Genomic DNA, 13472 nt, shown 5'->3' on the forward strand with positions numbered 1-13472 from the left:
GGGAAATTTGTTGTTGATTTCTGGAAGTTGTGAGGGAATGTTTGCTACAGTACCAGAAGATGTCGGAGCGTGATCCTGCCGACGCTAAAAATGCCTGGTCATACATCAGGAGATTTTTTGAGCTTCGAATCTCTGTGCAAATGTAAAAGAAAATCACCACCAGCACTCCTCTTCGCGTCTCTCTCTGTGACAGGTATATTGATAGTGGTCAATATGCCACGATCAGCAACAGACGCCACGCGCTTCACATCCACGACTCCCCACGCATCCGCCAAACCTCCAGCATCGGCTCTAAATCTGCCTGGACGGAGCAACAGCTTACCACCGCGGACACCGGGGCCGCCAGGAGAGACGCCGCAGGAGAAGGTTAGGAGGTTACGAGCTGCGGCTGATAGAGCGAGGGATGCGCAGATTTCGACGCTCGATAGGTTGCTGGTGAGAGGGCGGGTGTGGGCAGATCGAGCGCATCGGTTTACGGCGTTGAGTTTGATTGGAGCTACCGGTATGCCCCTCCCTTACTCTCCGCCCTATATCTCTATCTGTCTAGAGAGGAACTTGGCGAGAAGAAGAGAATTGGAGCTAATTGGCGTGTAAACAGTTATTGCGGGAGGCTTCACATTCTTTGCGTTAGGAGACATGATGATCTACAACCGCCGCAAACGCGCCGAGTTCTACGAAGAGCAGAAGGCGCTCAAGGAGAACGCTGTCCGTTCCGCACGCCTCGCTATTGCCGCGGGCGTAGCGTCAGAAGACCAGATAAATTTCATAAGGAGGGAAGAGGAGCATGATGGGCAGTTGGAGGCGGCTGCCAAGGCGGCGGCTGCGAAGAAGGGGATCTTTAAGAGGGGGAAGGAATGGTTGTTTTCTGGGCTGAAGAATGAGGAGCAGGGTGAGGATGTGGGGAGTAGTGAGAGTAGGTTGGGGTATGAGGCGTTGAGTGAAGAGGATGATTCGCTTGGAGAGAGGGAGAGTGACATTGTGAGGGCGATTGAGGAGAAGAAGATAGTGATCGCGGCGAAGGCTAAGAAAGTCTTTGCGGAGGAGAAAGAGAGACAACGATCAGGCGGGCCATTAGACCGATTAGGGACGGAGATAGAAGGGGGAAATGGGGAGCCACCAAAAACTGGTGGATGGACCTCATGGATGTCCAGGCGGTGATGTATAGATTTTGGATCGAAGATTGTACATATGGGAAGGGGTGGTTTGCATGGAATGGCGTTATGCTAGGACATCCCTGTATAATTGGAGATCGAATCGACAAACCAACTCCTTTTTACAGCTCCAGTATCTTCAGTGAAGATTGTAACACCCCGAGTAAGTACTCTGACAACGGGGACTCCCTGCATATGGGCACTGTATGCTTCCTGGCCATACTACTTCATTAAGTATCTTTCAGTTCTTTCTTCCTCCTCCCTCTTCCAAACCACCCACCCCTTTCCTCTTCCGGCTTATTATCCCACAGCCATCTAAGCTGGTCTTCCCTAAATCCCTTCATCTCCAATCTTCTCTCTTCCTTCCACTTCTCCAAATCACGTCTCATCTCCTTATCACGCTCCTTCGCCTCTCGCAGAGCTCTGTCGGCGAACAGTTCATACCACTTCGCGCTTCTGGTCACATCTCTGTCATATGCTATCTGCTCCGCTCTTGTGGGTCTCGTCTCGCTTGAAAGATCCGCTTCCTTGGGCGTCGTCGCGCCTGCCTGCCTGCAAACTGGCTGATTACAAGCAACAGAAAGGCTTGTGGCAGTGACATTGGGGCTAGTTTTGGAGGACCAGCTTCCTAATGAGTAGAAAATGTAGGCTATGAGGACGAAGAGGATGAAGGTGGCTAGCGTTTTGGTCGAGGGGTCAAGATCTTTGGCCATGTTTTGGGGGGTGGTCTGATTTGAATTGTTAGTGAGTGGAAAGTATGGGAGTTATCTTTTGTATTCATTGATGACATCCACGGTACAAGTGGCTATGGCTGCTGCGGTATTAAGGCTTTGGCTCGTGATTCAGTGCCGAGTACAGAAATCGGAGAAATAATTGGGCAAGGCTGACTACGAGGCATGTGGTCATGTGGGAGCCGAGTGAATGGGATCCAATGGGCCCTTCCGGCTTCTAGAAGTTCTAGGAAACCCAAGAATATTGGGTCTTATGCACCGGGCAGTACACCAATTATGAGGCGCAAGTCTTCCATTGGTTCAATCTGCCTGATGTTCCTCTCTTGACATGGCATCAGCCCGAGATGACCTTTGCCCCTTTGGGTCCTAGCCATGCCCGTAACTCAGAAATATGTCAAGGTACCAGCCTTCCATGGCCCCCCAAGCCTCCTTTCCTAAAGGCTTCCAAACTCCAACATTCGTCAACTATCTCTTTCAGAATCGGCCACTTTCCTAACTCAATACCAACTCTGAGACCACCCTGCACAGCCGGCACCAAGAAAACATCAGCAAGACTAACTTCATTTCCTACACTGTACTTCCCACCTCCCTTCTCCTTTCTCCTTGTCTCAAGAAACGTCTCATAAATACTGAAGCCACGCTCATACACCCAACGAGCCCACGTTTCACCATTACCATTGAAATCTTGGCCGATCTTCTTACGGATACGGCTGTTTTGCGGTGGTTGAATATCGCAGGCTACAAGAGAAGCAAGCTCCATCACCCTGGCACGCTCTCTGGGTCTCTCTATTCCAGGTAATAGTGGTGGATCTGGAAAGTGAGCGGACAGGAAGTCGAGAATAGCAGGAGATTGTGTGATTGTGAATTTCTGGCTTGAAGACGCCTCTACGGTTAGAGAGGGAACGCTGCCGTTTGGGTTGATGGCGAGGTAAGTGGAGGATGACTGTTCGGATTTGGAGATGTCGATGGTGTGGTATATTAAGGGGATTGATTTTAGGTAAGCTGCGATGCGGATTCTAGCTGAGCAACCGGAGAGAGGTGCTGTGTAGAGATGGAGAGCTTTGAACGTAGCTGCCATGATTTGATTTTTAGTGTTCTGTTGAGATAAGTTAGATGGCTGTACTTTTCAAGGTTTAGAACTATTTGCTCTTGCTTGGTCGAGTTGTTGCTCCTTTCACCTCTGAACTTGAATTGCGAGCTGGGAAGGAAGGCGCTGGGGGGAAAACAGATTCGAGGCAATTGGAGCACGTCAGTCGCATGGTTGCAGTTACCTTCGAGGTTGCCTTCAAATCTAAGAAGCCCAGTATTCGAGTTTTAAGTTCGAAGGAAGGTCGCTAAAGAGTTCATAACACCGGAATGTTGGGGATATATCGTATGACTTTCGGCAGCCGATACCTGTGTAGCTCTTGAGTTTGTCATAACGTTTTTGTGGACGCTCATTGCCGCATTGTATGTCAAATTTGAGGCTGGAGAACTGAAAAGGGTGTGGTTGTTTCACGGCACGTGACCATTGGGCTAGCAAGCAGTGGGGAGCTACTTTCACAAGATGTCGCGTGCTCAATTCCCACCAAAACATCAACGTCAACGACACTGTTGTCCACCTTAAGTAACATGAAACTAGGACTCTGGCGTCCAATGTTGGTACTGATATGCTTTGACCAATCTTCAGCGTTCATTTCCCCCGTTGAGTCAGTCAAGTGGCAAGCTGCCTCTCCTCGCGGAACCCACGCTTTAGAGCCCAAGCTCTGCGGAGACTGATTGACCAAGGCACTTCAGGACATGTCGTCAATGGCGTGAGATTTCCAAGATTATAGACTTAATCTCTTCTAGGCATCCCATACCCTTTTGCTATGCAATTCCCACAAGCTCTATCGATATCTTCGAGAGCAGTTCTGCAACGCCGAACCATTTCCATACCTCCCGAACGCCGTAATAAGTCAGCTTATCAGATCGTCGTCAGGGCAGGACTTCAATCTTTGTCGATGCAACCTACCCCGGCCGCATGCTCGCCGCGATTGAAGAGTCGTACCAGGCCCATAGCGGCTCCAGCCGCAATGCTTCCCACGACGACCATTTGCACACCTGAGAAGCAACACATTCGAATACTCCTCCCCCCTCCGAAGCCGATCACCGCCCCTTCCTTCACATATCCAAAACCGAACAACGCCACTACCATAACTCCTATTGAGATATATAACCCGAGATACACCTGCTCGTCTCCAATGCAAAAATATGGTATCAGCGGGAGGAGACCACCCAAAAAGTACGCAACGGCGATCGTTATAGCGGAAGTGAGAGCTCGAGAAGATGCTGGTTCTTCCTCACAGTGGTGGAATTTCATAACGAAGTCGACAAGGTTCGGCGTGCTACTGAGATGGGTGACCAGATCGTTCAGTGTCTGCTTAGGTACGTTATAAGGCCCAAAGACTTCAGTGATGTCCTGCAGGACGGTCTGGGGGTTGGTAGCCACCAATTTCTCAGCTTCTTCTCGCTGGGCTCGGTATGAAGAACTGGGGATTTCGTTAGGAAGGGCCGAGTCTCAAGGAACAATTTACCCACGCTTCACTCTTCGCCCCCAAATATCCACCCAATCCCATCGAAATTGCACCGGCAATTAGCTCCGCGAATCCACCGAATATGACGACTTTTGTGTTCCCCAAGGCAGATAACCCGGCCGTGAGAGCGAATGGGACTGTTAAGCCGTCCGATAACCCTATTGTCGCATCCGAAATGACTCGAGCATCTACACGGAATCCCTTCCTCTTCTTCGCCTTCCCATTCTTCGAGTCTGTACTCTGACTTTCGACATCTGGAGAATCCGACTCGTTTGTAGATGCTTGTTTAATGCCTACAATAGGGTTCGGGGTTAGCAATTGACTCGAGTATTCATCCGACCGAAGCAATAGCTCTTCTGAGACATAATTCCAGCTCAATGGTCCAGGGGAGAGAAAAGTTCGATCCATACCATACTCGCGGCTGGGCTGTGTACGCTTCGGGACAGCAGTGACTGTTTGTTTGAAGAACAGATTTTTCAATCCGACCAAAGACATAGCTTTGACTGGGGAGGGCCGAGGTTCGTAACGTCGTCTTCGCACAATCGAGCGTGAGGCTGCAGGAGTTCCTGAATGGGAGGCGTCTGTGTCTGCGTCTGTACCGGAGGCTGGATGCTCTGAAGGCTCGCTGTCGGCGTCTATATCATGATCGGGGAGTCTATCGTAGCGAGCAGCTCCGCCAGCAATCTCGTAAGCGGACATGGCGTCCTATATGGCGCTGTACACGAGTATTCTGTGTCGCTCTTGTCCCAGACTGGTGTTACCGTTTCCAGATGCACCGAGGTGGTTTGGGGCACATCGGCGGCGGCGAATCAGAAGCCCCACAATTTTTGCTGACCAGGGACCACGGTTCAGATGCCGGCCGCTGATTGGCGGGTCTCTGGATGACAGCTGGGCAGGAGGTCACAGCTAGATTCTGGCTGGCCTTCACTGCTCGCATGGCTGAATTTACGAACGGCATCCCCCCACTCGGCGGGATGCTGCTACCAAAATGAAGCAGAAGGCTGAAAAAGGAGCTCGTAGATGAGTAATTACCAATCGCCCATTGGCTCATTGCTTTCCCCCCCTTAAAGTTCGATTCCAATTGTTCCACTACATAAAAAGCGTCTGAAGCTCATGCACTGCTTCCCTGCTCCCCTTCACACCGCACACAACTTGGTAATACGATGCATCTGATTGGCGGATGGATCGCGAGATCGAGTTTCTTAAGTCCCCCTTGTTACTTCCTACATGCACTTTGCAGATCTGGTGAAGTTACTCGGCGATTTGATGGCTTGCATGATCAAAACTTGAATTTGGCATCTGAATACTGTGGTATGCAAATGAAGGGCACGAGAAGAGGGCCGATCTGCCTGTCCGTTGCTTCGTGAGCGCGTTTTTAGACTTTTCGGTTTATTAATCAGACTTTCTTCTGTCACTGTCCAAAGTGCTGCAGTCTACGGAGTACTCTGTAGCCGTCAACGCCCCCATTGGGCTCAGCGTGAGACTGGCCTTGGGTTACAACAATTCGTGCCTGGCTATCAGCACTGATAGGATCTTTTACTGGTCGAACGACCTAGCTCAGCATGTGAGATTATAATGTCACTCTGCACAAGGTACACTAGCTAGGGAGCGGGATATGAATAGGAATAATTTTTATTCATTTAACTCAGAGACGGAGAGGTATCAAGCATATCACAATGATCCTCCCTGATGTCCTCCTGTGCCTGAGCACCCCAATTTCAACCTATCGTGATCGTACATCTCCCCAGTAAATATTCAACCCCATCAAGCACCACCTTCACGTTTCGCATATTCCTCTTCAATCCGCTCCTCATACAATCTATCCGCCGCTTCTTCAACCTCTGTCTTCCTTTGCGACGATGTACTGGCCTCTGCCTGTGCAGCGGACGAGTTCAGGATTAAAGCGTCGGTTGCTGGGTTGGGTTCCACGCTCGAGTTCGAGGGCTTCTCGTCGGCCATTGGAGGAGGCATCCTGACTGCTAGCGTTAACTTGACTAGAGGGTCTTTAAATTTTCGAGGATAGACTGAGGACTGCGTGTGGAAGAGAAGAGAAAATCCACGTGCATTCAAGCTTTTATGATCCCCGCGATGTGGCGAGTGGCCAAGACTGAGTGTGGCGCAGCATGTCAGGGGCCTCGGAGCTTGCTCCGCTGAATTAGGCAGTGATCGTCGATGCCAACTTCAGATGAAAGACATTTTGCTTTTGACGGCGATGTAACTCTCCCCCCTCCCCATAATTAAATGTAACAGTGGGTCAAAGTGCAGGGGTTTTTTGGTATGGCAACTGGACCGTGCCAGGCTAGTTTTGCGGGGACCCCCTATTACCTTTATTTAGGGGGGGAGAAGTGAAAAGGGGTATCCGTCACACTGGCATGGCTGCCTTGATGTGGTTATCAGGTCATGGCTTTCGAGCCATAAAAGCCTCTTGAGAACGGGTAACGGGCCGCCAGTGCCGTGGTTTCTGTGGACCATCACTGTGGGATCTGAAAATTGGTATGAGACTCCTTGGTTAATCTCGATAACCCCAGAGTCTCATGTCCCTGTTCAACGAAGCGTATGAACCAACTCGGAACAGATTCACCCAGCAAGAGATCATAGAATATGAAGGTTCCTTGGGTACAGCCATTCAAACCCAGCAGATGAGCCAGGTAGCCCGGGACGAGAGGGATCCGGCGATGGGAGTCGTGACTCGTGACAGATATTGCTGTAGGCCGAAGCTTCGGCTGATTGTAAACTGCTCGCTCGAAAGTATTTTGGATGGGTCGGAGCCAAAAGAACATTCTGACTTGCCTCTGCTGAAATCCCAGTTGGATCCATCACCCTTGCAAGATTATGAGCTTTTTATCTATCTCCAATTCCGATGGAATATTGCTGAGGCGTTTTGCGAAGGGAGCTGAAACGACTCCGCAGTGGAGATCCCGTCCAATGATGGGGTTGCTGGAAGGATTCATTCCTTGCTGATGGGTTCATAAGTGCAACTTTTTGATCTGTTATCCAGAGGCCGGCCGGTTTCCGGCCTCGCCGATATTGATCGAATGCTCATTGCATGATCTCAGTCCAAAGTGGATGCCCAGAACTGCCCCCAATCGCTCATTCCAAATTCCAAAAGGAGGGAGACATGGCTGATACCCAAACCTGGGCTCTGGCCGACCTTTGACAATATTCTTTCCTCAGCCGACCATACCTGGGTCAGACGGGCTGAGGCGCCAGCTTTGAGTTCTCTGCATTGCCTTCCGTCTCTCAGTAGCAGACCGTAAGGGTGATGGCGGTATCTTCTTGTCCGGTTTCGATGGAGGGTGACCAGGGTTCTCAGAACATTTGAAGTACCACTGGGGGTTTGAGATGTCCCGAGCTGAAAGTGGAAGAGCGATAACAGAGATTTCCGAGATCTCGGACAGGCTCACGCCAGTGAACACCGACCAAGCATGTGTTCTCACAATAGAAGTCGTGAATGAGGTGTCACATTCGTATGATAGTGTTCTTCTGTATACTCTGGATGTGTTCAAGTCGAGGTGAAACGATTGGTGCGCAGTAAGCTCAGGAACCGTTCCAAGTTGTCGGATATTTTGAAATACATCGGAGGTCTCCATCATGCCTTGGGCACTGAACACACTCTCTGAGTCGCTACTTCCATTTCTGTGGCAGACGGTATAAACACTCTCAGATTCATACTTATCTTCCAGGTGGCGAAGTCGTTTCGAGACATCTTTGTTCGACGCCAAGATTTGGTTGGTAAGTTTGTGTAGCTCTTTTGATGATCTGCTTGCTTCTAGATCAGATTCACTAAGAAATTTTAGTACCACATCTACTTGAACATCAGGGCGCAATTTGGAATTGAAATTATGAGAGACGATGCAATATGCAGCCAAGGTACTGAAGAGCAGACATTGAAAACTGACCATTGAGCAATGCTGAGCATTAGGGACAATGAAGATTTATGGCTCTCAAGTCGTAGCATGATACTCGCTAGTTTGTTCTGTTTTAGCATCCAATTTGCACGCAACATGAGCGAAGTCCTAGGTCTAGTAATGATTTTGTTGACCAGAGCTTCGAGTTCCGAGAATGTCAAAACTGCCTGCGTCAGAGATGTAACCAGGTGCTCGACTTTGATTAAAGTCATGCGTTGTCTCGATTCCGAATTCATTTTGCAAAGAAGCTTTTGAATCGCGGAGAGGCAAGCTTCGATTTGTGCAACTTGACTCAAGATATTATCCACCATTTGCGGAGCTTCGCTCAAAATGGATTTTATGGTGAAAATCGCTGATGTAACTTGCCCTGCCGCAAGGAGCAACCCCGCCATTGATGCTGTAGCACTTAAAGGGTCCATTTTGAAAGTTTGTTGAACGATGAGGGAAATGAGAATTGGAAATCAATGGGAGTTATGACGTTCTGATACAGTTATATGCGAAAACTCCCTGTTTTAGCGAATTTTAGCCGCATCATGCACTTTTGGTGCGCACCCCACCAAAAATTAATGATAATTGACAAAACTCACCCAACAATCGCACTACCACCTCCAGCACCATCCCAATTAGGCAATTTCGACTTTATTCGCAAGCTCCTACCATGGCACGTTCAAAGAGCAAAAAAATCGAGAAACCACCGCCTTTAGTAGGCAAAAAACGACAGAGAAAACCTACGGCTAAGGCCTCCTCCGCTCTAGTAGCTCCCAAACAGCCTAAAATCAAGCTCACGACTGCTAGCAGGCCCCCAAAAGAGCCTTCTCCTGATACTGGTGCTAGCGGAGCTAATCCCCAAAGGGAGCGTACTATCGAAATATCGTCGTCGTCGTCCAGCGAGTCTCCAGAGCCCGAAGCTAAGACCCACGTGGTTACCGTAAACTGGCAGGTTTACCTGAATTATAAGCTAGTTCATTCGGAGTCTTTTCAGGAGGATTTTTTATTAATTCTATATAATGGATACCGATTTTGGCAGGGCTGGGTTCAGATGAGGGTCGACGAAGCGGCGAAGACGGATAAGGAGATCAAAGCTAGGAGAAAATGGAAGGGAATATATGGAGCTTTGAGTAATCGACAGATCTTCCATATCCAAGATAGGAAGAGCTTTGAGAGGTTCGAAAAAATAATGGTTTCTAGGGGCTCAAAAGGCGTTAATTACATTATTAAAGCTCGATTCGTTACTAAAGGAGACCCCGAATCATTACCGGAACCAGAGAAAGCGTTAGGAAAGAGAAGAAAAACACCAGATCCTCCCAAGCTAGTCTATTTAGATAATGACAGTAATACTAAAAAGAGTATTCCCCCTATTAAGAAGGCTAGGAAAACAGCTACCACTATCGCTATTATGTCTTTAGTCAAGGATAGGAAGACACAATTAAGATATTAGGAGAGATTAAGCCTACTTTCGCGGTATTAGAGATATAATAGGAGAGAAAGGGGAGGGTGCCCAAATAGGAATTAATAGTATTTTATCCATAAAGGGAACTATTTCAGGATTAAATTAGATAACTTCCATAAATAGATAAATTAATGGAGAGATGAGCTTCCTAATAAGGCTAATACCACTACTATTCCTACTAATTTAATTATTAAATAGATACTATATAGCGAAAATTAATAGAGGATTAGTAGACGACGAAATGAGAGTAAAGGAAAGGTAAAGGAGAAAGAAAGAGTAAAGGATAAACCTAGTATATCAAATAAATAGATTAGATTAGAATACTGGCTAGTATTCTAATCTATTTATTAAAAATACCCACTAATTATATTCTAATCAGATTCTAATTAAGGTAATCATGAATATTTATAAATACTTTAATTACTATACACGTAACTATTGCACGTAATATACTAACCTAATTAGGTATGGCTCCCGATCTAGTATCTCGTCTTTGCAAGCCTTTCGATATACTAATTAGGCAGCGAGGTAGCACTAAGGCAATACTAGAGCGGGGCCTCTACTTAATCAGGCTAGCGTATCACGTGCGACAGTCACATATAGAGTAATTAAAGTATTTATGAATATTCATGATTATATATTCTAATCTAATTAAATTATTTAAGTATTACGGTAATTATATTCTATTCAAGCTAATTATAAATATTCATGAATATTCGGAATACCTTAATTACTTTTTTGACATACTAGATAAACCAAGAGAGGGCTTATCTCAACCCATTATTAACTACAATTACTATGGCAATAAATTCAAGGGAGAAGAGCCCTCTACTAGCTTATATAGCATCCCACGGGTACTACTACCCCGTCGTTTACCTATATATCCCGCCGATTACGATCCAATTCCCCCCCCTAAGTTCGTAGCTATTAAGTAAGCTTCACGTCATTGAGCTAAACTCCTCTAGCAAAACCAGCTTCTTCCCCGTCTATAAGCTAATTCGCCTTATTTTTAATATCAATGACCTTCTCCTCCTACTTTTTTATATTCCCGGTATTAAGATCGCAATCATTAAGCTAAGTACTTCTCTAGCGTCTTTAATTTGCATACTTTACAAGAGTCTAGCCTAATTCGTAGAGATACTAATATTAGGGAGGAATTAGTATTATTCAGGGCATGGCTAGATACTTACTTACCTCGAAATCGACGAGCTAATATTAGTAATTTGATAGCTATGGCGTTAGAGGAGCAGATTAACCCGAAATAGCTAAAGGCAATAGAGAAATCGGAGGCTAAAGAATATGGTATTCCATAGGGATTTCTCCTTATTATAAAGGATCAGGTTTCCCCTTGGCATACTATATGGAATTCAGAGGTTAATTAATCTTCTATATCAAATATAGGTGCTCCGGTACTAATTACTAATATAGTAGCTCTTTCCCAAAGCACTATTCCGGATACCCAAGCAGGAAACTCGATTCGACCAGATATTGTCTTTAGTACGTATCCTAAAGACGAGATTAGCTTCTACCAGGGTATAGGTAACTTATAGAAGCAGGATTAGGAAGAGTTTATAACTCCTGGGATATTTAATAATAATTGCGAATTGATTAGGGGTTAGATAGAGGATAATATTTAGAATCGAGCCTTGATTTCCACATATTACGGGACTAGGGAGGCGAGGAATGAACTAATCAGATTATAGGATTTTAGGCTCTTTTAAAGAGATTTATTACTAGTATTATAGTTATTGTTTTTAGTCGAGATTATTATAAGGTATTTATTAGTAGGTAATAAGACAATAAAATGAATTAGTATATTATGAAACCACAGTATTAAATTCAGTATAGAACTAATCTCTGTCCCTCCTATAAGATCCAGGGAAGCCCCCTCTAAATAGGAGGCCCCAATGGCATACATATAATTAGTGATTTATAAGCCTAATACATATAATATAAATAGTAGTTAGTTAGGATATTAAAGGGCTACCGAACTCCCTAATTAATACCCGTAATATCCGAGGTTCGTTATATGCCCTTAAGTCACGTGCGATCCTATATATATTATAACTATGCCCCTCTTCTAGGATCTTGTCCCCAAGATCCATTAATCTATCCTAGTAAACATTTAATTAATTATTTATTTAATTAATATAAACTTCCAGTATCTTGGGAAGTGGTTTTGCTAATATGATCTGGATAATAGACGTAAAAATCGTCTAATTAGATCAGGGCTAAGTAAGCGAGAAGAAAGAGTAATTATACCCCAGATATAAGGGCTAGCTAGTAATTGTGATTTCGTTTGGGATCTGAGTATTCTAATTAGCTCGATCTAAAGTACTAAGGTACTACCCTACGAAATTAATATTACTTATTAGATCTCGTATTAGAATAATCTAAATAGCTATATGGAAAGTATTTAATAAATATTCGTATAAGAAACCTATATAAATATTTCTGAGGTCCTAGAGATTATTTGCGGGCTCCTGGAAGCATATATTAATTAGTTATACTAGTTTCTAATTAGGACTAATACGAAAACTAGTAATTAATTTAGGTAATTCTCTATCTCTATAAAAGGATCTCTTTGCATTACTATATACTCTCTTCCTTTCTAATAACTATATATATAACTTTTTCTATTATTACTTTCTAGCCTCTTCTTTTATCCTTCTCTAAGTCTTCTTTAATTATTTTTAATTAATTCCATAATATCTTCTTCTGGCTTCATTATTTGTCCCTATAATAATAAGTATAAAGGTAACCTTATAGCCTCCTTTCTTATTACTAGTAGATACTTGAAATATTTTAAGTATTTGCTTATTAATTCCTTTACCTTATATACTATAGTATCTGGCAAGAAGAATTATGACTATTATAATAAGGGTTCTAAGTCTTATATATTAGTAAGTTCTTTAGCTTTAATATCTATTAAAGCTAATATGATTTCAGATTCCTTATTACTTATTAAAGGCTTACTAGTCCTGGGAAGATACCGTTATAATCTTTAAGAAATTTCTTAAAACATATCCTAAATAGTATTATACTAATAAGGATAATACTATTAATTAGGTTTTTAAAGACTAGAAAAATACTAATAAGCTTCGGAATTCTTCTTCTCGTCTTAATAAGGCAGATAATAATACTATTTAGGTTAGTATCCCAAAAATAAGTTTTTTCTAATATACTTAGGTATTTACTAATTCCTTAAAGAAATACTATAATATCTATTTTTAAGGTATTAACCTTATTACTAAGCTTATTACCGAGATTACTAAGTAGTCTATTACTAGTATTTTAAGTACTAATAATATAATACTTATGGCTATTCGGGACCTAACTTTAGAAGTTCGGGCTTTTTATAAGATATATATAGTAGTTATAAGTTTCTTACTTACTTCTCTTAATATCCTTAATACTAATATTATTATAGTATAATTATATTCTATTAAGAGATAAGCGGATTCCGGAGAGTATTAGCTAATTCTTTACTAAGTCCTAAATAGGGCCAGTATTTAGTATTCTTGCTTTAGGAATTAGGAATTTATAGGAATTAGAGTTTATTTATTTGAGATACTTATAGCTAGTCTACCTATAATAAATCTTTCTTAATCCTAAATTCTTTTTCTAATAATTTAAATATAATTCTTATAAGCCTTAATAAAATCCTGGAAAACCTT

The 13472-nt window shown here is 44.0% G+C and overlaps 8 protein-coding genes across 8 annotated transcripts; 3 read left to right on the forward strand and 5 right to left on the reverse strand.

Annotated features, from left to right (window-relative positions):
• Positions 1-213: 213 nt before the first annotated feature.
• On the forward strand, positions 214-1158 carry K444DRAFT_536959 (uncharacterized protein; the record flags this gene model as incomplete). The annotated part of the gene is made up of 2 exons (XM_024875423.1): positions 214-502; positions 599-1158. 2 exons carry the CDS (start codon positions 214-216, stop codon positions 1156-1158), a joined length of 849 nt encoding a protein of 282 aa, XP_024732692.1.
• A 970-nt stretch (positions 1159-2128) lies between these two features.
• Positions 2129-3244, reverse strand: K444DRAFT_595820 (glutathione S-transferase). Its single transcript, XM_024878406.1, has 2 exons — positions 3154-3244; positions 2129-2978 (listed from the first exon to the last, which is right to left on the reverse strand). Exon 2 carries the CDS (start codon positions 2958-2960, stop codon positions 2277-2279), a length of 684 nt encoding a protein of 227 aa, XP_024732693.1. The 5' UTR covers positions 2961-2978; positions 3154-3244; the 3' UTR covers positions 2129-2276.
• On the reverse strand, positions 3093-3654 carry K444DRAFT_80131 (uncharacterized protein). Its single transcript, XM_024888725.1, has one exon. The coding sequence runs from the start codon at positions 3456-3458 to the stop codon at positions 3174-3176; it is 285 nt and encodes a 94-aa protein (XP_024732694.1). The 5' UTR covers positions 3459-3654; the 3' UTR covers positions 3093-3173.
• Positions 3655-3851: 197 nt separating this feature from the next.
• K444DRAFT_654845 (DUF125-domain-containing protein) lies at positions 3852-4932 on the reverse strand (the record flags this gene model as incomplete). Its single annotated transcript, XM_024885963.1, has 3 exons — positions 3852-4392; positions 4442-4718; positions 4761-4932. 3 exons carry the CDS (start codon positions 4930-4932, stop codon positions 3852-3854), a joined length of 990 nt encoding a protein of 329 aa, XP_024732695.1.
• Positions 4933-6045: 1113 nt separating this feature from the next.
• Positions 6046-6827, reverse strand: K444DRAFT_616860 (uncharacterized protein). The gene has a single exon (XM_024881001.1). It carries the CDS (start codon positions 6406-6408, stop codon positions 6202-6204), a length of 207 nt encoding a protein of 68 aa, XP_024732696.1. The 5' UTR covers positions 6409-6827; the 3' UTR covers positions 6046-6201.
• A 780-nt stretch (positions 6828-7607) lies between these two features.
• K444DRAFT_633330 (uncharacterized protein) lies at positions 7608-8764 on the reverse strand (the record flags this gene model as incomplete). Its single annotated transcript, XM_024883597.1, has 2 exons — positions 7608-8220; positions 8337-8764. The coding sequence occupies 2 exons, from the start codon at positions 8762-8764 to the stop codon at positions 7608-7610; spliced, it is 1041 nt and encodes a 346-aa protein (XP_024732697.1).
• A 66-nt stretch (positions 8765-8830) lies between these two features.
• Positions 8831-9795, forward strand: K444DRAFT_616861 (uncharacterized protein; the record flags this gene model as incomplete). Its single annotated transcript, XM_024881002.1, has 1 exon — positions 8831-9795. A coding segment is annotated over exon 1 (464 nt), but the record flags the coding sequence as incomplete, so codon positions are not given.
• A 785-nt stretch (positions 9796-10580) lies between these two features.
• On the forward strand, positions 10581-11163 carry K444DRAFT_616863 (uncharacterized protein). Its single transcript, XM_024881003.1, has 3 exons — positions 10581-10715; positions 10761-10935; positions 10990-11163. Exons 1-2 carry the CDS (start codon positions 10594-10596, stop codon positions 10921-10923), a joined length of 285 nt encoding a protein of 94 aa, XP_024732699.1. The 5' UTR covers positions 10581-10593; the 3' UTR covers positions 10924-10935; positions 10990-11163.
• Positions 11164-13472: the final 2309 nt, after the last annotated feature.

The sequence above is a fragment of the Hyaloscypha bicolor genome (assembly GCF_002865645.1).
Source record: "Hyaloscypha bicolor E unplaced genomic scaffold K444scaffold_124, whole genome shotgun sequence".
NCBI classification, from domain to species: Eukaryota; Fungi; Ascomycota; class Leotiomycetes; order Helotiales; family Hyaloscyphaceae; genus Hyaloscypha; species Hyaloscypha bicolor.

What these genes read in the sequence shown, in the direction of transcription:
- K444DRAFT_80131 (XM_024888725.1), bottom strand. Translation starts at nt 3,458, where the DNA reads ATGTTTTGGTGGGAATTGAGCACGCGACATCTTGTGAAAGTAGCTCCC.
- K444DRAFT_616860 (XM_024881001.1), bottom strand. Translation starts at nt 6,408, where the DNA reads ATGCCTCCTCCAATGGCCGACGAGAAGCCCTCGAACTCGAGCGTGGAA.
- K444DRAFT_616863 (XM_024881003.1), top strand. Translation starts at nt 10,594, where the DNA reads ATGGCAATAAATTCAAGGGAGAAGAGCCCTCTACTAGCTTATATAGCA. An exon ending in CAATTCCCCCCCCTAAGTTC is followed by an intron (nt 10,716 to 10,760) that starts GTAGCTATTAAG and finishes AAACTCCTCTAG; the next exon opens with CAAAACCAGCTTCTTCCCCG.
- K444DRAFT_595820 (XM_024878406.1), bottom strand. Translation starts at nt 2,960, where the DNA reads ATGGCAGCTACGTTCAAAGCTCTCCATCTCTACACAGCACCTCTCTCC.